Source organism: Engraulis encrasicolus, chromosome 7 (genome assembly GCF_034702125.1).
Source record: "Engraulis encrasicolus isolate BLACKSEA-1 chromosome 7, IST_EnEncr_1.0, whole genome shotgun sequence".
NCBI lineage: Eukaryota > Metazoa > Chordata > Actinopteri > Clupeiformes > Engraulidae > Engraulis > Engraulis encrasicolus.
Window position 1 is genome coordinate 2,005,240 of NC_085863.1, and position 21,986 is coordinate 2,027,225.

Sequence of the window (21,986 nt, forward strand, 5' to 3'; positions counted from 1 at the left end):
CCTGATGTTAGGGAGCCAGGAGCTTTATCCCCGGGCCACTAGTAGAGGTGGAACTGTAGACCACGCCCCTCATTAGATGACAAAAGGTATGCCCATCAAAGTTTAAATGGAAGAGCTGTAGACCACTCCCGTCGTTAGGTGACTAACGGGTCTCACCCATTAAGGTGCAAATGGGAGTCGTTGAGGTTTCAGGATCCAGAGAGTGATAACAGTTCTCATTTACACTCCACCAAGGGGTACATTCATCCATTTGACTTCAGGGGCTTTTGGCCCTGATTAATTGGCCAGAGATTTAAAATGCTGGGACTACATTGGGGAAGACACATAGTATGTTACAATATGCGACCTTGCCTCTTCCACTTGTGCTTGTCTCCTCGTACCAGGAAGTAATATGTCATGATGACATCACTGACAACAGCATTATGTAAGGGTTAACGTTTGGCGAGAAGGTCGCTACCGTGGAATAGCAGCGCGACAGAGAGAATCTTTAGACCCCGACGCGGAGCGTCTCCTTGTCCCGCCTCCTGGCCCCTCCTCCGTGGAGAAAACAATAAAGTTTCCCAGCTGTCAGCCTCGCCACAACAACTTTTGAGGGACTGTTTTTCATTCACCATCCCAATTGCAAACGAGAAAAAGACTTTACAATTGAGCTTTTGCAAGATATTGAAATATAATGCTGTTGTCAGTGATGTCATCATGACGAGAAGCAAGTGGAGGAGGCAAGTGGAAGAGGCAAGGTCGCATATTAAAACGCACTCATAGAGGCAGTCGGCTGGTATGCTAAACCTCTGCAAATGAGCAGGCGGGGCACTCGGAGGGTCACTCTCAATCTCAAAATGAATGGCAGTGAATGAGAAGCCAGTGCACTGGAGGGTAAACTCTGCTTTTTTTAGATTTGTTATCGTCGGGAGGACTTTCATTCAAAATCCACTGCCTGCGTGGTGAATCCAGGGAAACGACTATTAAGTGGCAGAACCATATATGTCCGAACGAACACGAGCAGTTATATAGTCCCCCCACCAAAACTCAGTCGAATAGCTTAGTGTTGGTGGGGGGACTGTGGATTCTACATCTGGTTGTGGTCGTTCAGACATAGCTATGCGTTCTACCACTGGCATTGCTGTGTTGTTGACGTCACGATATGCTTCGATTTGGCCACAGTTCACGACTTGGAACATTCCGCTTCAACATAGCTATGGTTCTGCCACTGCCATTGCCGTTGTCACAGACTGAGCTGTGACGCTCATGCAGCCAATAGCGTCCAGGCAGCAATTAAGCCGGCAGTTTCCAACATGCTGCACTGACGCCGACTGTGTCTCCCTTTTCATTAATCTGTATACTGTTTTCACTCCCAGGTTCATTGTTCAGTCATTAACCACCTTCATTTGCCATAACTTTTACCTAGCATTGTAACATGGAGTGCAGGGAAAGGCCTACCGGTATTTCTTATGTTTCAATGACCCACTTTTAGCACGTTTCAAAATGCGCATTTCATAGCGTTACACATTTCTCATGTTTCATCTGTTTACTAGTGTAAGGTTAAAGAATCACCACTTGAGCAGGCTATTTCAAATCAAGTTTATTTAGTTAAAAGATTCTAATGCAAACATTTCTGATTCAGTTAATCACCAACTTACCAGCAGCAGTCACTTCCTTGTTTAGAGAACCAGAGGGAATGTTCCACTGTGTATCTATAGTGGTGGCCGAGGTTCAGCGGGGCAAACCATTTTTAGCAGGGGTGGTTTTACTGGGAATATTTAGAATGCATTTTATTGTGCATAGAAAAGGTTTCGGCTAAAGAAAATGATTTTGGTTGTTTATGTATTTTGATTGCATTTCTTTGGTTTGTTATTTTGGGCTTCAAGTATTGTTATTGAGTTGATTGATTTTATTTTGCTGAATGGTCTTACCTGGGGGAGGGGCTGATAGGTTGATAATGGCTCAGAGCCTCAGTGTTGGGGGGAGCAGCATAGGAGACAGTTGTGTCTCAGAACTGAATGCAAGTAGTGGCTCAGAAGCCGTAGTAGCTATAGTCTGGCACTCTTGGCATTGTTTTTGGTTCTGTTGTATCTCCAAAGGAAAGAATCGAATGTCCACACAAAGCATTTCCCGTTTTGTTGTCTTTATATTTCGTTCAAGCACCAAGAGCAAACATTACAGACACGGCAGGTCAAGCACGCGACCAGTGCAGGAGTGAAGCAAGTGAAGTTAGTTGGCGTCTACCTTATATGGTAACTGCAGGTGTTAACTAATCAGAGGCAGGATTACACATGGTCATAGTAGAATGCCACCTAGTGGGCAATAATAGGAACCCCACATTCTAAGATATCACATCTCCCCCACCTTTAAGCAGATAGTATATAATTTCACTTGACTGGAAGTTACTATTGTAAAGACATCATACATTATTGCAGTAACACGATATTCTTCATCACGATACAATTAAATACAAGGACGGGAACATTTTCTTTGTCAGTTTTCTTTTTTCAATGTCTGTGTATGCATTTTTGTTGTCAGTTTTCTTTTTTCAATGTCTGTGTGTGCATCTTCTTCTTGAAACTAAAGCTTAGAGGGTACGTCCCTCTGGTGAGCCCAGAGCGTATTGTTGCTCTCTGTTCCAACTCGCTCTTGAGATCCTGACTGGGAACAGTGTCAAACAGTCTTGCTCTCACTTGATCCACATGTCTCTTCATGATCTGTCCACCTCCGACGACTACGGTATAGGACAGAGGACCAGTGCTATCCTGAATGACTGCTGGGATCCATTTAGGACCGTAGGAGTAGTTTCTGATGTAAACTTTGTCTCCGGGTATGAAATGTCTCAATCGTGTGTTTGTGTCGTGAGCTAGTTTCTGTTTCAGTTGTTTGTTCTGCACTTTTGTTTTCACATTTGGCAACATCACATCAAACACAGATCTGAGTCTCCTTGACATCATCAACTCTGCAGGGGACAGGCCTGTGGTTGCATGGGGTGTGATGCGATAACTGAATAGGAATCTTGACAGTCTTGTTTGTGTAGTCTCACCTTTGATCTTCTTCATCCCCTCCTTGAAGGTCTGGACCGCCCTCTCTGCTAGCCCGTTGGATGAAGGATGGAAGGGTGCGGACCTCACATGTTGAATGCCATTCTGTCGCATAAAACACTCAAATTCCGCACTTGTGAAACATGTAGCATTGTCAGACACTAGCATTTTGGGAAGTCCAAAAACACTGAAACTTTGTCTCAGTCTCTCAATGGTAACTTGGGACGTGGCCGTTTTCACTGGATAGATGTCTAGCCATTTACTGTGAGCATCAACAATCAACAAGAACATCTCACCTTGGAATGGTCCAGCGAAATCCACGTGAAGTCTCGACCATGGTGACTCAGGCCATTCCCAGGGGTGTAATGGCGCAGTGGGTGGTGCCTTTTGTTTTTCCAGACATTCTTCACACGACTGTGCTTCCCTCTCCACCTCTTGGTCCATGCCCGGCCACCATACGTAGGACCTTGCCAAGCCCTTCATCCGAGTCATGCCAGAGTGCGTTTGATGAAGCAACTTCAGCACTTGCTTTTGGCCTTTGGAGGGTATAATCAGTCGTGCCCCCCACATTACACAACCGTCTCTCACACTTAGCTCAGTGCGTCTCTTGTGGTATGGTTTTAGATCACAGTCCACTTTGCCAGGCCAACCCCTCAGGACATGCTCATGAACTTGAGACAGCACTACATCTCTCGCTGTCCAGCGCTTTATCTGTCCAGGGTCTAGCAGTGAGTCATCCAACAGATCCATCATCAACACATGTTCATTTTCCTCTTCTCTCACCTTTCCAGCTACTGGTAGCCTGCTAAGTGCATCGGCATTGGCATGATGTTTGCCTGGTTTGTAAACAAGGGTGTACTCGTATGCACTCAGGTGTACTGCCCAGCGCTGAACTCGTGGAGACCCCATCTGTGGTATGGGCTTTTTCTCATTGAACAGGGAAATCAATGGTTTGTGATCTGTGTAGATGGTGAATTTACGACCATACAGGTATTTGTGAAATTTCTTAATGCCGAAGATGATGGCTAACCCTTCCTTATCTAACTGTGAGTATCTTTTCTCAGCAGGAGACAGTGTTCGGGACATGAACCCCAATGGACGTTCACTGCCATCTTGCATTCGGTGTGACAAAACTGCGCCCACGCCGTATGGCGAAGCGTCACACGAGAGCATTAAGTCTAAATCAGCTGAGTAGTGCACTAGCACTTGTGCTGAGCTTAAGAGATCTTTTGACTTTTGGAAAACCTCAGCTTGGCTCTGCTGCCATCTCCAGGGTACATATTGCCTTAACAGTTCATGCAGTGGCGCTAGCAGTGTTGCTAAATTTGGCAGGAATTTGTTGTAATAATTCAATAATCCTAAATAGGACTTTAGCTCTGTGACATTGGTAGGAGTGGGTGCATCCATGATTGCTTTTACCTTTTTCTTGACAGGATGAAGTCCCTGGGCGTCCACCCTGTGTCCTAGGTACTCCACTTCCTCTTGTAAGAACGTGCACTTGCTGCGCTTCAGCCGTAGGCCAGCTTCCTCCAGCCTCGAGAGCACAGTGTGAAGATTTTTCAAGTGGTCAGTCTCGTCCATCCCGCTGACCAAAATATAATCTAAGTAGCATGCTACATGAGGTATTCCTCTCAACAGACCTTCAATTGTTCTCTGGAACAAAGCTGGGGCTGACGCCACCCCAAAAGGAAGTCTGTTATAGGTGAACAGCCCCCTATGGGTATTGACAGCCAGATACTTCTTGGATGCATCGTCCATGAGAATTTGTAAGTATGCGTGGCTCATGTCTAACTTAGAGAATTGCTTTCCTCCTGTCAGTGCTGTGAAGAGATCCTCTACTCGAGGGATTGGATACTGTTCCAGGGAAGAGGCAGTGTTTACTGTTAATTTGTAGTCGCCACATAATCTGATGTGACCATCCGGTTTCAGAATTGCGACAACTGGAGCAGCCCATTCGGACCACTTCACTGGCTCTATGATTCCTTCCTTTAACAGCCTGTCTATCTCTTCATCAACTTTAGTGCGCATGGCGTATGGCACTGATCTGGGACGGAAGAAGCGAGGCATTGCATTTTCCTTCACATGGAGAGTGGCTTGGGTGCCTTTAAGCGTGCCCAGTTCATCTTTAAAGACATTTTCATGTTTGTCTAACACTTTCTCCAGTGTCATTTTTTCGGTCTTGACATTTAGTACATTGCATGCTTTGGGATGTGCTTTAATTTCTTTCCAGCGAGCTGAATTTTCTCCATCCAGCCTCGGCCTAGGAGACTGGGACCATTTCCTCCGACCACCACTAGAGGCAATTTGCAACTCTGCTGCTTGTATTTAACTTTCACTGATGCGCTACCCAGGACTTTAACTGGGTCGCCTGTGTATGTCTCCAAGCGCATTTTGGCTGGCTTTAAATCTGGCATCTTAGTGTCTTTCCATGTCTTTAACATTTTTTCATTCATTACAGTAAGACTGCAGCCAGTGTCAATTTCAAATTGGATATCTTTTTTGTTCACAGTTAACTCCAGTACATAGGGGTCAACTTTTCTCACATGCACATCATTCATTTGCCCCAATTTGTATTTCATGAAATGGAAAGGTAATGCATCATCAGATGAGCTCTCATCTTGTCTTACCTCCACTTGGTGGGAGCGGTGGTAGGCAGATGGTTCCTTTTCTTTCTTTCCATCTCTGTATCCTCTGCTGCCGGACTCCTGTGTGTCCTTGTTACGGCAGGCTTTTGCGATATGTCCAATTTTGCCAGACACATGACACTTTACTTGCTTGAATTTGCACTCCGCGGCCGTATGCTTGGTTCCCTTGCACCGATAACACTCTGTTGTCGCTCCTCGAAATCCATTAGCCCCCTGCGAGCCCTTCTTCTTCATGAAGTTCACAGAGGCGCTTGGAAGTTTCAAATCTTGCGCATTTTTGTTTGCAGTCTCTACGGCTAGAGCGATGGACAGTGCTTTGTCGAAGGTTAATTCTGTCTCGGACAGAAGGCGTCTCTGAATACGCTCATCATTAATCCCGCATACAAGCCTATCTCTCAACATTTGCTTTAGTTTATCTCCGTAGTTGCAATCTTGCGCCAAGCGGCGTAGCTCTGCTACGTAGTCAGATACAGACTCGCCATGTTTTCTGGTGCGTGAATCAAATTTGTACCGCTGCACTATTTCACTGGGCTTCGGATGGAAGTGGTCTTTTAACAGTTTGACTAGGTCTCTGTAACTTTTGTCTTTCGGTTTCATGGGGCTAAGAAGGCTTCTCATCAAACTGTATGTAGTTGGCCCGACTACACTAATGAGCACAGCGCGTTGCCTCGCTGCATCAGTTATCTCATTGGCCGCAAAAAACTGTTCCAGTATTTCACAGTATTCCTCCCATGTTTGGGCCTCAGCATCAAATGCCACTAGCGTGCCAATTGTCGCCATTTTCAACTTACTTCAGTTCGTATTATTTCCTTCTTTTTCTTTTCTCCCCTCACCGAAAAGTCCAGCGTCCAAACTTCATTAAGAGTTTCCACTTCGAGCATCCACTTTAGCTCCAATCCGAAAGTCCATTAGTTGCGTTCATCCTCGTCGCCAGAAAGATGTTGTATCTCCAAAGGAAAGAATCGAATGTCCACACAAAGCATTTCCCGTTTTGTTGTCTTTATATTTCGTTCAAGCACCAACAGCAAACATTACAGACACGGCAGGTCAAGCACGCGACCAGTGCAGGAGAGAAGCAAGTGCAGTTAGTTGGCGTCAACCTTATATGGTAACTGCAGGTGTTAACTAATCAGAGGCAGGATTACACATGGTCATAGTAGAATGCCACCTAGTGGGCAATGATAGGAACCCCACATTCTAAGATACCACAGGTTCATAATTTTCTTATCTTTGTTTTGCTCATTTTGGAAGCCCTGTAAAAATGCACTTTTAAGAAAATTTGAAAAATAAGAAAAATAAAAGAAAAGCTTTTCCTTTGGGAAGAAAACTGTCTCTTGTCCACTCCGTCGCCGGTCATCCTGCTACAGCCGTATTGACCTCAAGATATGCTTCGATTTGGTCACAGTTCACGACTTGAACATTCCGCTTCAACAGGCGTTCCAATGCATTTCAGCAAGTAGGAGGTCAGAAACATCCCATCTCCCACCCTTGAGGAATGCACCAATATTCTTAAGATGGTTAACCTGCAATCCCACTGTGGCTCAACTCCTGGAATGCAGACTGCTTCCGTTCTTTCTAGCGCCCTCTCTCCCACTCTCCTTCTCTCTCTACCCCACCCAGTACAGTTGTGGTTACCATTCCTCCTGATTAGACGCCAGTTGTGACTACCATTCCTCCTGATTAGACGCCAGTTGTGACTTCCATTGGCCTCGAATCAGGAGGAATGGTAGCCACTGCTGCCCTCTAACCAGTGATCCCTCCGTAAACACGATATTATGAGGAGAGGCAAGACACTAGCAGCCAACCACGTGCACTATTTTTCTGACCGTCAGCAGTTTGCAACAATTAGAGGTTGAGTTGTGCGCAGATAGTTTCGCGCAGTCAGGTTATAAACAAAGTTTAGAACCCATGCATTTCCACTTTAACGGGATTCATTTCTCAAAGCCTATTGTGCGCACTTCCAAGTGTATAACCCTAATTAGTCACGCCCAGTGATTGGATACTCTTTGGTGAACTCTACGGAGTATCTGGGTGTGACTAATAAAGAGTATCCAATCACTGTTGTATTGGATATAATGCTGTTGTCACCCTAGGAAGGGGGTGTTCTGGGGTGGATTTCTCGAATCCGACCAAAATTAGCCTTCGGACCAAGTAAGTCCGAACGAAGTGCGACACAACAACTAACCAACAACGACGATTTCTCGAAACCCTCAGACCAACGTGGTCCGATGTAGGTACGAAGTAAGTGCGATGAAATTCCAACCAAGTAAGTTCAGACGCACGATGAAGTTTTCGGAAATGCTCGGAGTGTCTCGCCTCAGCTCGGGTGCATTTGTCGCAAAGCAGTGACGCTGTACCACACACAGTGCCTGTCAAATTCAGGCTATACATCTATCAAAGTCCACAAATCTTTGTCAACACAATCTTGTCCCCGACTTCACCCCTCTTCAACTGCAGTTACCAAATGCGACATTACAATCCACCATTTATTATTTTTACTTAGGCCTAGGTTTTGCATATAGGCTAATGTTTAATATTGTACGCTATAGCCTACCACTAATATGGAAGCACGGTTGGTGGGTGAGTGGTTAGAATGTCGGAATTCCATACACGTTTGCCGTTTCCTTATCGGAGGCGTGAGTTCAAGCCCCGGTGAATATAGCCCTAGGCTATATAATAACCACCCATCACATCTTTTTTCCAGAACGGCAAGCGAAGTCATTCTCACGCTCATGGGCAACGCAACACTTTCAACAGGTCATGGCCAGGCAGCTTGCAGTTAAATGCTGCTTGAAATGATAACTGAAATTACGCTTGAGAATTAATAAAACATATCAGAATGTTTATTTAATTTTCCAGTCTGCACGCAGTCTTTACGCGCAACGTAAGCGGGTGGAACTGCCATTATTGCCGTTGTACATAAAGACGCGCAGGAAGGGACCTATGGAAGGGCCCGTTAATGTCTGTAAACATGGCACATTCAAAGTCCTTCAACGTCGGAAAAGACCTGTTAACACAATCATATCCCCAAAATCCACCCCATTAAATGCAGTAACCAAATGTCGGTCTACACATCACCATCAATGAAGAGCAATGGGCGGTGAATGGTAAGCGCGAAGGCATTTCCAGTGTGACAAGATTTCGATTCCCTCAGTAAGATAGGCCTACATTAAGCGCAGGTGCCTATTCCTCTGCGCAACTGTTTATCCAACCTCTGTGTGTGTGCGTAAAGTGGCCGATCCACGCGTGCTGTTGGGCGCGCTTGTGGAGCTCTGGCATCGGAGAGTCTTTGCCTCGCAGCCACGCACGCAGTCACATTAAGGCCATGTCAAATTGCTTTTCACCTGTATTTTACAAAAACACAAAACGATGGCCCAATTCACACAGATAGAGAAAGAATGACACGATGCGCTGTGTTGTTTTCTGATCCCCCTGACTGCACTGCACTTCGTGCGCCATGGGCCATGGCGCTATTTGGAGTGTGCTCACTGCTGAAACAACATTTACTTTAACAGTAGCCTCTTGGCCGGCTGCTTGTGACAGACTTGTATTACAATAGTAGAATTGAAATGAAAAGAAGAATATGAATGCTATGACATAAGACCTAGTAACGCGAAGAAGTGTCCTATTCTTGTCATCACGCTCGCCTTTCCGAGTGCCTTTCCATTACGCACTATTTCAACATACTAGGGCAGTTGCATAATGTCCATTTTTGAACTTGTTGTAGCCTACGATGTAGTTTGGAGTTCTTGTGGACTAAGGCATAGCCTACAATGCAAGGAATAGGCCTACAAGAAGGATCACCGCACACTGGTGCCTTTTAAAAATAATAGTGAACAGCGCATTTCGCAATGGCAACTTATAGGCTACATGTATTTCCATGTAGCCTATGCTTGTTGGAGTTTAATCAAAATGTGCTATTGGCTTTGTTATGTGTGGAGATATGTGAGCAATTAAATAATCTGCATTCATGTGAGATGCTGCTTTTGGTGTGGGTTCAAAATCCCGATGGTAATCAAACGGTTCTTTTTTTGGCGCAGCTTTGATTGATCGGAGCTCGTGAAGTACGATAGTGGAACATATAATTTCCTACTATATTTGGACAATATTTTTATCCCCTATTTGAATATTGTGTTGGTGGGTTTTTTTTCAGCCCTGTTCGTAACATGACTAGACATTTGGTGTAGTATGTGTCGGAGGCTTGTGCACTTGGTGGCAGTAATCGATCGATGTTGCTTGAACTCCCACGAGCAAGAGTGACGTGCTTCCCAAAACAAAGGTGAACTAGCTAACCATGCTATTCGTTCCAATTCCGACAGTAGTACTAACGAACAGCCCCTACTTCGTTTTGCAGGAACACCTGAGTCGTTCGCACCAACATCGGACGAACGACTAACTACATTACTTGTAAACATTGGTACTTTGTAAGTCCGAACGAAGTGTTCCAGAAACAGTTTTGTCGCACCTGGGTCGTTAGTTGCTACCTTAGTTAGCAACAAAGGTTTCGAGAATGTTAGCCCTGATTCATTGGCAGGTTCTGCACCCTTCTCATTGGAATTATTTGAGGCAGGTGGGGAACTGCCCGCTCAACACTTCCTTGGTAAAGTTGTAATTTTCACAATCAACTTCCCTATCAATGGAGAAAGATACTGTAGGTACCCTAATCAACACAGGCACCCATGTGACATCACCACCTTCACATAAACAACGGAAGCCATTATACTCTAATGTGGCATGATCATGTAAAGGTGTGTTATCCCAAGCCATTTCAACATAAACATTACCCACTTCACATTAACAATAGTGGCTCTTCTACACTCACCCTTAATGTGTGTGCCGTTGTTGCATTAGAGGAAATGCTAAGGATCTCTATATGTCTAAAGGTATGTAGTCATTTTCCAATTACTTAATACATGGAGAAAATACTTCACAGAAACATTAAAAGAAACTTTATTTAAAAAGTAGTCACAAACACAAGTAATACATTTCTGAAGGCAAAGCCTGGTCCACACATAGCACACTACTATGGACCTTCTCCAGCATGGATTCTCTGGTGCCTGTTTAGATTATTTTTATGTCCAAATCCTTTTCCACATGTAGCACACTGGTATGGTCGTTCTCCAGTATGGATCCTCTGATGGGAAATGAGACTACTGTTCTGTATGAAGCCTTTTCCACATGTAGCACACTGGAAAGGCCTTTCTCCAGTATGGGTTCTCTGATGCTTGTTGAGACTACATTTTCTCATGAATCCTTTTCCACACATAGCACACTGGTAAGGCCTTTCTCCAGTATGGATCCTCTGATGAGAAATAAGATCACAGTTCTGTGTGAAGCCTTTTCCACATGTAGAACACTGGTAAGGCCTTTCTCCAGTATGGATTCTCTGATGGGTAATAAGGTCACATTTCTGTTTAAAGCCTTTTCCACATGTAGTACACTGGTAAGGCCTTTCTCCAGTGTGGGTTTTCTGGTGATAAGCCAAAGAGGTGAGTTGTGAAAAGGCTGCTCCGCATGTTGAACATTGATATGGTTTATCTCCAGTATGGGTTCTCTGATGGATGGTGAGAGCACTTATAGTTGTAAAGCCTTTCCCACATGTAGCACATGGATATGGCCTTTCTCCAGTATGGATTCTCTGGTGTTCCATGAGGTGACCTTTCTCTTTAAAGTCTTTTCCACACGTAGCACACTGGTATGGCCGTTCTCCAGTATGGATCCTCTGATGGGAAATGAGGCTGCCTTTCTCTGTAAAGCCTTTTCCACACAAAGCACACTGGTAAGGCCTTTCTCCAGTATGGGTTCTCTGATGTCTCATGAGTTTGCCTCTCTCTCTGAATCCTTTTCCACACATATCACACTGGTAAGGCCTTTCTCCAGTATGGGTTCTCTGATGCGTGTTGAGATGACCCTTATGTGTAAATCCTTTCCCACATGTGGCACATTTGAATGGGGTTCCTGGTGCATGGGTTCTCTGGTGCTGTTCTGCTTCGAACCTCTTTTCAGATGTGGCACACTGTTGATGGTCTGTGCTAGTAGAAGCTGTCTGGTGTTCATCTGATTATATAAGAGGAAGACATACAAACAAAAGAGTTTTAATTCCATAAACGAATTACAGACAATATCATACATTTCATATAGTATACTGAACATATTCCTCACGGGTCATAGCCTATGTACTTTTATGTTAATCTTCGTGAAAGTAAATGGAGGAGGCGCACACAATGCTTTTGTAATATGATATGTATGAAATGCAAAAGGTGATATTTAAAATACTATATGACACAAGCCTTGTCTTGTGCATGCCTTATTCTTTTAGTGGTTAGTTGTGTTGAACTTTTGTTAGTGAGAATATACACAGCAAGCAATACACTGTTCACACCAGAGCAGGGACACACACACACACACACACACACACACACACACAAACACACACACACACCAACCTTTTTGCTTTCCAATTATACAGCGTGCCGTTTAAAGAATGTTAAAAAATGTTATTTATTTTTGGGGGGGATTTATTCATAATAGGAACTTACCTATTAGGGCCATGTCTCCATTGCATTCCATTAAAGAATACTCTGTTTCTCTTTTCACGCCCATGGCTTCTTCTTTCATGTACGATGTGCCAGTTTCATTCTCTTCCTCCTTTGTTCTGTACAAATACTCCGGGAGGAAATCATAAATATCTTCTTCTTCTTTAATCACCTTCACAGGTATTGCCTGTTGTGATGGAGTTGATGGTTGAGTTGTAGAAGTTCTCTCATCACCACAACATTTCGTGACATGAGACTTCTCCCCTCCTTCAAGTTCATGGGATAAACATGGTTCTTCTTTGCAGATTGGTGTAGAACCTCCAATATTCTTAAGATGGTTAACCTGCAACCAATGTTCCCTCTAAGCTGCGCGACTGCGCAATCGCGCACTGCTCTCACGTTCTCAGCGCAGGTAAAACAAGGCGGCAAATTTGTGTGGAGAGGCAGTTGATTGTTGTCCGAATTTTCCACTCATTGTAGCTTTATAACATCCAATCGAAATAAAACATTTTCTTTATATGAAACATCCATCTTACAGCAGTTTAAGCGATCACACTAGACGCGGACTTCTGCTTACAATCAGCATTGCGCCTCCAGCTGCTTTTTCAATAGCGATCAGACAGAGCGCGGATACGCCGCGCTTCGAATGCTGATCTTCAAAACAGTGACCAGACAACGTTGTAACAGCTGTCACTCGCAGCCTAATCTACGGCGTTTGGTTGTGTTAAGTAGCCTACACAAAAAGCCTAAATCTGTATGATGAATAGAAGACAAGTTCTAGCTCTCCCAGAGCTCGATCGTGAATCTGATATGAATGCTGATAACGGTGTCGAGCATCTAGACCGATTTTAATAGATGCCTGTCATAGCTTTGCGAGTGGCAACATCTCTCACGCTATTGGCATCATTGGAAGTGCAGGCTGCTTTCTGCCAAAGAGTTAGTTTAAATTCGTCAAAATGGTGTTGATGAAAGCATTTGTCCACGCAGTGGAAATGTCTTGAAAACATATTAACTAATATGCCTAAACGAACTACTAGCCTACTGATAAGAAGGTCCATAAAACCCAGTTAGCCAGAAGGTCAGTCAGACTGTCCGGTAAGAAAAATGTCTGCTTCCCAAGATCTGATATTTCCACGAGCTCTTAAAGTGACAGTGCATATTTTTACCTCATGTAGGCCTAATTTAAGCTCCATATTTTAGTCTTTTAAATTTGTTACATAGACCTGACCTATATTAAAACATTTAAATCCAAATTAAATGATTCATCCTTTTAAACATAAATTCAACATTCTGGGCGATTGGGCAGCTGTAAAGATACTTTCTTTCCAACATCTTACAAATGTAGGCCTAGCCTACAATATATTGATGTTGGTGGTTTGATGATTAAGTAATAATCAAGATTTGGAAACATTACTTAACTGATTTTGTAATATTCACTATAGTGAATGACAATATAATCAACATATTATGAAGCATCAATGTTACCCCTAAAATGGAGGGGGGGGGGGTCCGACCCGCTCACCGAGGTTATTGGCTCTGCTCAGTGATATAGTGCATTTGCTCAGGCACCGAAAAAATTAGAGGGAACATTGCCTGCAATCCCACCTTAAAGTACCCTCTGTCACCCACGATCTCTGTGGCTCAACTCCTGGAATGTAGACTGCTTCCCTTCTTTCTCACGCCCTCTCTCCCACTCTCCTTCTCTCTCTTCCCCACCCAGTTGTGGCTTCCATTCCTCCTGATTAGACGCCAGTTGTGGCTTCCATTCCTCCAGATTAGACGCCAGTTGTGACTACCATTCCTCCAGATTAGACACCAGTTGTGACTACCATTGGCCTCGAATCAGGAGGAATGGTAGACACTGCTGCCCTCTAACCAGTGACTTCTCCGTAAACACGATATTATGAGGAGGGGCAAGACACTGGAAGCCAACCACGTCCACTATTTTTCTGAGCGTCAGCAATTTGCAACAATCAGAGGTTGAGTTGTGCGCAGATAGTTTCACGCAGTCAGGTTATAAACAAAGTTGAGAACCCATGCATTTCCACTTTAACGGGATTCATTTCTCAAAGCCTATTGTGCGCACTTCCAAGTGTATCAGCTTAATTAGTCACGCCCAGTGACTGCAAACTCTTAGGGGAACTCTACTGCGTATCTGGGTGTGACTAATAAAGAGTATCCAATCACTGTTGTATTAGAAAAAATGTTGTTGTCACCCTAGGCAGGGGGTGTTCTGATCCATCAGCAGGTTCTGCACCCTTCTCATTGGAATTATTTTAGGCAGGTGGGGGCCTGCCCGCTCAAGACTTCCTTGGTATATAATTGGTTCCTTGGTTATAAATTCCACAATCAACTTCCCTAACAATGAAGAAAGATACTGTAGGTGTCCTAAACAACACAGGCCTCAGTGACATCACCACCTTCATATAAACAACGGAATCTATTATACTCTAATGTGGCATGATCATGTAAAGATGTGTTACCCCAAGCCATTTCAACATGCATAAACATTACCCACTTCACATTAGCAATAGTGGCTCTTCTACGCTCACCCTTGATGTGTGTGCTGCTGTTGCATTAGAGGACATGCTAAGGGTCTCTGTATGTCTAAAGGTATCCAGTAATTTTCTACATACTTAATACATGGAGAAAATGCGTAACAGAAACATTCATTGTACCATGAAAAGAAACTTTATTTTAAAAGTAGTCACAAACACAAGTAATACATTTCTGAAGGATGTTCTGATGGGAGATGAGGACACCTTTCAGGGCAAAGCCTGGTCCACACATAGCACACTACTGAGGACCTTCTCCAGCATGGATTCTCTGGTGCCTGTTGAGATTATGTTTCCGTCCAAATCCTTTTCCACATGTAGCACACTGGTAAGGCCTTTCTCCAGTATGGGTCCTCTGATGGGAAATGAGATCACTGTTCTGTTTGAAGCCTTTTCCACATGTAGTACACTGGTAATGCCTTTCTCCAGTATGGATTCTCTGATGGGTGGTAAGGGCACATTTCTGTTTAAAGCCTTTTCCACATGTAGTACACAGTTAAGGCCTTTCTCCAGTGTGGGTTTCCTGGTGAAAAGCCAAAGAGGTGAGTTGTGAAAAGGCTGCTCCGCATGCTGAACATTGATATGGTTTATCTCCAGTGTGAGTTCTCTGATGGGTGGTGAGAGAACTTATAGTTGTAAAGCCTTTCCCACATGTAGCACACTCGTGAGGCCTTTCTCCAGTATGGGTTCTCTGATGCTTGTTGAGATGACCCTTATGTGTAAATCCTTTCCCACATGTAGCACACTGGTATGGCCGTTCTCCAGTATGGATCCTCTGATGGGAAATGAGATCACAGTTCTGTATGAATCCTTTTCCACATGTAGCACACTGGTAAGGCCTTTCTCCAGTATGGGTTCTCTGATGCCTGTTGAGATGACCCTTATGTCTAAATCCTTTTCCACATGTGGCACATTTGAATGGGGTTCCTGGTGCATGGGTTCTCTGGTGCTGTTCTGCTTCAAACCTCTTTTCAGATGTGGCACACTGTTGATGGTCTGTGCTAGTAGAAGCTGTCTGGTGTTCATCTGATTATATAAGAGGAAGACATACAAACAAAAGAGTTTTAATTTCCATAAACGAATTACAGACAATATCATACATTTCATATAGTATACTGAACATATTCCTCAGGGGTCATAGTGTATGTACTGTTACGTTAATCTTCGTAAAAGTAAATGGATGAGGCGCACAGAATGCTTTTGTAGTATGATATGTATTAAAGGCAAAAGGTGATATTTGCAATGCTATATGACTCAAGCCTTGTGCATATTCTTTTAGTGGATCTAACTTTTGTTAGTGAGAATATACACAGCAAGCAATACACTGTTCAAAAGTTACACTCACACACACACACACACACACACACACACACAAACACACACACACACACACACACACACACACACACACACACACAAACACACCAGAGCAGAGGCACACACATACCAACCTTATTGCTTTCCAATTATACAGCGTGCCGTTTAAAGAATGTTAAAAAATGTTATTGGTTTTTGGGGGGCATTTATTTGTAATAGGACCTTACCTATTAGGGCCATGTCTCCATTGCACTCCATTAGAGAAGACTCTGTTTCTCTTTTCACGGCCATGGCTTCTTCTTTCATGTACGATATGCCAGTTTCATTCTCTTCCTCCTTTGTTCTGTACAAATACTCGGGGAGGAAAGCATAAATATCTTGTTCTTCTTCTTTAATCACCTTCACAGGTATTGCCTGTTGTGATGGAGTTGATGGTTGAGTTGTAGAAGTTCTCTCATCACCACAACATTTCGTGACATGCGACTTCTCCCCTCCTTCAAGTTCATGGGATAAAATGGTTCTTCATTGCAGATTGGTGTAGAACCTCTACATTTTGTGTCTGTAGACAAATGCTCTGGTAAAAAGGCATAGATGTCCTCTTCCTTCATGGCATCCATGTTCAGTGGGAGTTGCGAAGAGGCGCCTCTGAAGAATCTCATTCATCCAGGTTCTGATAGTAAAAGGATCAACTGTAGTTGTAGCCAGGAGAACTACTGTTTGCAGCTTCAGGACGATTCCTCTTTTTACCCGAGTCCTCTGCAGTTCTGACCTGATGGTAATGATTCCTCTTTTCAGCCAAGTCTCCTGCAGTTGCAACCTAATGGTAATGATTCCTCTTTTCAGCCAAGTCTTCAGCAGTTCTGACCTGATGGTTCTGTCCTGATGGTAATGATTCCTCTTTTCAGCCAAGTCTCCTGCAGTTGTAACCTGATGTTAGGGAGCCAGGAGCTTTATCCCCGGGCCACTAGTAGAGGTGGAACTGTAGACCACGCCCCTCATTAGGTGACAAAAGGTATGCCCATCAAAGTTTAAATGGAAGAGCTGTAGACCACTCCCGTCGTTAGGTGACTAACGGGTCTCACCCATTAAGGTGCAAATGGGAGTCGTTGAGGTTTCAGGATCCAGAGAGTGATAACAGTTCTCATTTACACTCCACCAAGGGGTACATTCATCCATTTGACTGCAGGGGCTTTTGGCCCTGATTAATTGGCCAGAGATTTAAAATGCTGGGACTACATTGGGGGAAGACACATAGCACGTTACAATATGCGACCTTGCCTCCTCCACTTGTGCTTGTCTCCTCGTACCAGGAAGTAATATGTCATGATGACATCACTGACAACAGCATTATATTTCAATATCTTGCAAAAGCTCAATTGTAAAGTCTTTTTCTCATTTGGCAATTGGTATGGTGAATGAAAAACCGTCCCTCATTTTTTTGTGGCTAGGCTGACAGCTGGGAAACTTTATCGTTTTCTCCACAGAGGAGGGGCCTGAAGGTGGGACGAGGAAACAAGCACAAGTGGAGGAGGCAATGTCGCATATTGTAACGCACACACGTTGAGAGAAGGAGCCAAGATGATGAAAAGGAGCATGCCTGAGAGCAGCTCCAGTAGCCGGGCAGAACCGGGCCGAGACAGACGTAAGGATCGATGCAAGGAGCCAGGTGGCTCGTCTGATGTGGTGAGACGGCATTGTGCCCGCTTCACATTAACAATAGGGTGACCACCTGTCCGGACTTGGGCCGGACAACCCCGCCCCTTAACTATCTAACCTAGCGTCCTTGCGCAGTACCCGTGGCTTCAACTGGCTGACTCCCCGCCTTCGTGTCACTCCCCGACTTTGTGTCATTCTAAACAGCAGGCTGAAATCAAGAAGCTGCGCTGCCATCTTACCTCGACTAACTTAGCCGCCAAAAACAGTTTTAGTTGTAAAACAAGATGTTTTGGGAAGGATTTTCGCATTTCATTACACCTACCTCTCCACTCCGATAAAGGAGTCATCAGAACCACTAATTTAACGTTGTATCAGAGACGGTAGAGTATACGATAGGCAATCCCTCCGTTGTAGTCTGTATTTATTTCATCTTTTTTCATGCATGCATGATGTGTATAGTAGCCTATTTGATGTACTTTGCTGAAAGTAAAGGTCAGGAGTGTGTTTATCAGCGGTGTTTTAAGACGAGATGCGGACGCTTCTGTCAGCATTTCCCCCCTGCAGACGCTTGGATAACCATAGCAACAGCACGAGCTCAAAATACAGAGAGCGCCCGAGCAGAAAGACGCTTTCTTTGCCCTGGTTGAAAAGTTACGAGAGAGCCCTCGTTGTAAATGTATTTAGCGGACAAACTTGCTTGCAGTATGCATTGCAAGTACAGCAATACAGTTAATTTGTTGTGCGCAGTCTGAAGTAATATCTGGAGTAACATGGCGGCCCCAGATATCGGAAACACGACCGTCTGTCAATCTAGTTTGTGTCAATGACGTTGCCTCGTATATCGAGGCCATAAGCACAAGGCGAGGAGGAGAGGAAAGACAAAGAGAGGGACACACGAACGTCGTAAACAGGTCGTAAAAACGGACCGATGGCCACCCTACATTAACAATAGTGGCTCTTCTACGCTCACCCTTGATGTGTGTGCTGTTGTTGCATTAGAGGACATGCTAAGGGTCTCTGTATGTAAGTGTCTAGGTACTCCCAGTCAAGACTGTTCTCTGTTGTGGTACCCAAGTGGTGGAACGGTCTCCCAGAGGCAGCAAGACTAAGCACGTCTCTTGCAGCCTTCAAGAAACAACTAAAGACCTTCCTCTTTCGAGAGTATCTACTAGACTAATGTTTGAGCTGGCTCTGCCCTAGGGCAGACTCCTGACATGATGTTTAGTTTAGTTTAGTTTGTGTGTGTGTGTTTGTGTGTGTGTGTGTATTCCTTATTTACTCTTTATAAAAAAAATAATGATAATAAAACTAACCCCTCTTTGCAACTGCACTTGTTGTTCTGTGTATCTCCTGTGCACTTTGTATTTGCTTGTGATGTTGGCTTGATTATGTCCTCTTTTGAAAGTCTCTTTGGTTATGAAGCGTCTGCCAAATGCAATGTAATGTATGTCTAAAGGTATACAGTAATTTTCTAATTACTTAATACATGGAGAAAATGCTTAACAGAAACATTCATTGTGCCATGAAAAATAAACTTTATTTAAAAAGTAGTCAAAAACACAAGTAATACATTTCTGAAGGATGTTCTGATGGGAGATGAGGACACCTTTCAGTGCAAAGCCTGGTCCACACATAGCACACTACTGAGGACCTTCTCCAGCATGGATTCTCTGGTGCCTGTTGAGATTATGTTTCCGTCCAAATCCTTTTCCACATGTAGCACACTGGTATGGCCGTTCTCCAGTATGGATCCTCTGATGGGAAATGAGACCACAGTTCTGTGTGAAGCCTTTCCCACATGTAGCACACTGATATGGCCGTTCTCCAGTATGGGTTATCTGATGCTTGTTGAGACCATTTTTCCTCATAAATCCTGTCCCACATGTAGCACACTGGTAAGGCCTTTCTCCAGTATGGATCCTCTGATGGTTGATGAGGTTACCTTTTTGTATAAAGTCTTTTCCACATGTAGTACACTGGTATGGTCGTTCTCCAGTATGGATCCTCTGATGGGAAATGAGGCTGCCTTTCTCTGTGAAGCCTTTTCCACACAAAGCACACTGGTAAGGCCTTCCTCCAGTAGGGTCATTCCACGCCAAATCTCCCAATCATCCCGCACGACCATCTCAGATTTGGCAGAAAAAAATCAAGGAGGTTCACAAACGTCCCAATAGGAAAAGTGCAAAATTATAGCTCTCAACTCCTCATAGTTTTGTCATTTAAAATGTTTTTGTCAGGTACCCCCCTGACTCGTTTGGAACAGAGTTCTCAGAGAGCCCACTTTCAGATTGCCGTATCCAAAAAACTGCTTTAAAGTGTTTATGAAACAAAAACAAACGGTCATTCCCATTAAAGCCTTGTTTTTTCTGATAGCATCGATGAGACTTTGAACCCAATCATCCTGGAGGAACTTGTTAAAATGGCAACTCAAAGTGTGAATTCTGTGAAATTTGGTGTGACTAATGAGCTGGGCTGTGACATCAAAGAGGGGAGTCCCTGGTTTGCTAGTATGGCGATGTGAGAAAACAACACACATTTGATGGACCCACATCTTATAAAGGAACCAAAATTCTGATACAAACATCAGCGTGTCGAAAAACCACACATTCAACCTCATGAGAAAAAAAAACAGCAGCACAAATCTATTTCAGAGGCACTGATACATCTGCAGAAAGTGACATGTCTGACAGGTGAAGTGACGATTGTTGACATAGCCTGACAGTTCTTATGTTTATGGTTACGGTTGCTAAGGGCGCTTTGCCATGACCCAAAGATGACATGGCGTGTGTATTTGTTGACAAATGGGGGGCATTTTGATTCAATTGCGCGATATAGTGTGATTGAAATGCATGTAGGCATTTCACGGAGGTATTGGGCTGTTGGAAAAACACCCTATATAGCCCAGAGTCCTCAGCATATTTTTAGCGTTTATCATTATTATTATTTTTTGTGCTCAAAGTCACAGGCGTTGCGTGTCCCTCAGCCTGACGAGGTGTGTCCAAACGTCAGCCACACATGCACCACAATACTAAAAACAAACAATCAACGCTTCAAAGTAGGCCTACGCTATGTGCATCTCCGTTTATTCGCTAAGCAGTAGCAGGAGTTTTTCTAGGATTTTTTTGGCATCAGGGAGCATCATGGCAGGTTACAGGGGGTGAAGGGGGGTGTTCCCCCCCATGAATGAGAAATTAATTAGGGGCGCTCAAATATATATATATATAAATAAAAGTATGAGGGTGCACCCACGGAGGTATGAGGGTGGAGCGCCCCTATTTCCCCGTTCAGAAAAAGCCCTACTGTAGCCCAGTCTGTGAGTTGGCTGTCCTCGACCGAGAGCACCACGCTGATGCGCGGATATCCTCCCAAAACCAATATATTGACCAGTTGAATGGCAATCAACAAAAAGTGCATATTCCGAGAGCATTCGCAACGGTTTGGCATGTAATGTGCATTACCCTTTTGTTGATTGATGCTCGTTGAGGGCCTAGAGACTGAGTGCTCTCAATTAACAACTGTGATTGAGGCCAGGTCATGTGACCACTACTTAAGCCTCACCTGACAATAATAAAGAATCTCTGCTCATTTCACCCCAAACCTGTGTTGGTGCCTGCTCCTTTTGTCTTGTCTCCAGTTGAGTTCAGTTCAGTTCTTAACAGGTTATGGGCCCAGAATGCGCTGCCCTGCGCTTAAGTTTATGATAGTTTGAATTTGTCCTAGCATTGGCAAAATGAGTGAAAGAACAAATTCACGTTGGTCTCGGTTGGTGTTTGACGGAGATGAGAAGAACTATGAACTGTGGGAGACAAAGTTTTTGGGCCATCTTCATATACAGAAGTTGAAGAACACAATTCTGCAAGGGCCTGCTGCTGGTGCGGAAGCAGCTGCACTGGCTGAAGATGCTGCAAAGAATGCAGAGGCATATGCTGAGCTGATCCAGTTTCTCGATGACAAAAGTTTGTCCCTGGTCATGCGAGAGGCAGCAGATGATGGACGTGGAGCACTTAAAATCCTGAGAGACTATTATGCTGGCACGGGTAAGCCCCGTATCGTGAGTCTGTACACAGAACTTACCTCCCTGCAAAAGTTAAGCACTGAGAGTGTGACTGATTATGTCATACGTGCAGAGACCTCAATCACTGCACTGAGGAGTTCTGGAGAGGCGTTAAGTGATGGACTATTAGTTGCCATGGTTCTGAAGGGGCTGCCTGAATCTTTCAAGCCCTTCTCCATTTTTGTGACCCAAAGTGATGA

General features: G+C 44.1%; 1 protein-coding gene and 2 pseudogenes across 1 annotated transcript; all 3 read right to left on the reverse strand.

The window, feature by feature from the left end:
* Positions 1 to 2,264: 2,264 nt before the first annotated feature.
* LOC134453288 (uncharacterized protein K02A2.6-like) lies at positions 2,265 to 5,581 on the reverse strand (annotated as a pseudogene).
* Positions 5,582 to 10,691: 5,110 nt separating this feature from the next.
* LOC134452335 (zinc finger protein 239-like) lies at positions 10,692 to 12,363 on the reverse strand. The gene is made up of 2 exons (XM_063202687.1): positions 12,208 to 12,363; positions 10,692 to 11,725 (listed from the first exon to the last, which is right to left on the reverse strand). Exons 1-2 carry the CDS (start codon positions 12,284 to 12,286, stop codon positions 10,692 to 10,694), a joined length of 1,113 nt encoding a protein of 370 aa, XP_063058757.1. The 5' UTR covers positions 12,287 to 12,363.
* A 2,530-nt stretch (positions 12,364 to 14,893) lies between these two features.
* Positions 14,894 to 16,498, reverse strand: LOC134452340 (zinc finger protein 239-like; annotated as a pseudogene).
* Between the last annotated feature and the right edge of the window lie 5,488 nt (positions 16,499 to 21,986).

Excerpts from the sequence above, each read along its gene's own strand:
- LOC134452335 (XM_063202687.1), bottom strand. The coding sequence starts at position 12,286 with ATGAAAGAAGAAGCCATGGGCGTGAAAAGAGAAACAGAGTATTCTTTA. Across the intron at positions 11,726-12,207 it reads TGGAGACATGGCCCTAATAG|ATGAACACCAGACAGCTTCT; the intron begins GTAAGTTCCTAT and ends TTATATAATCAG.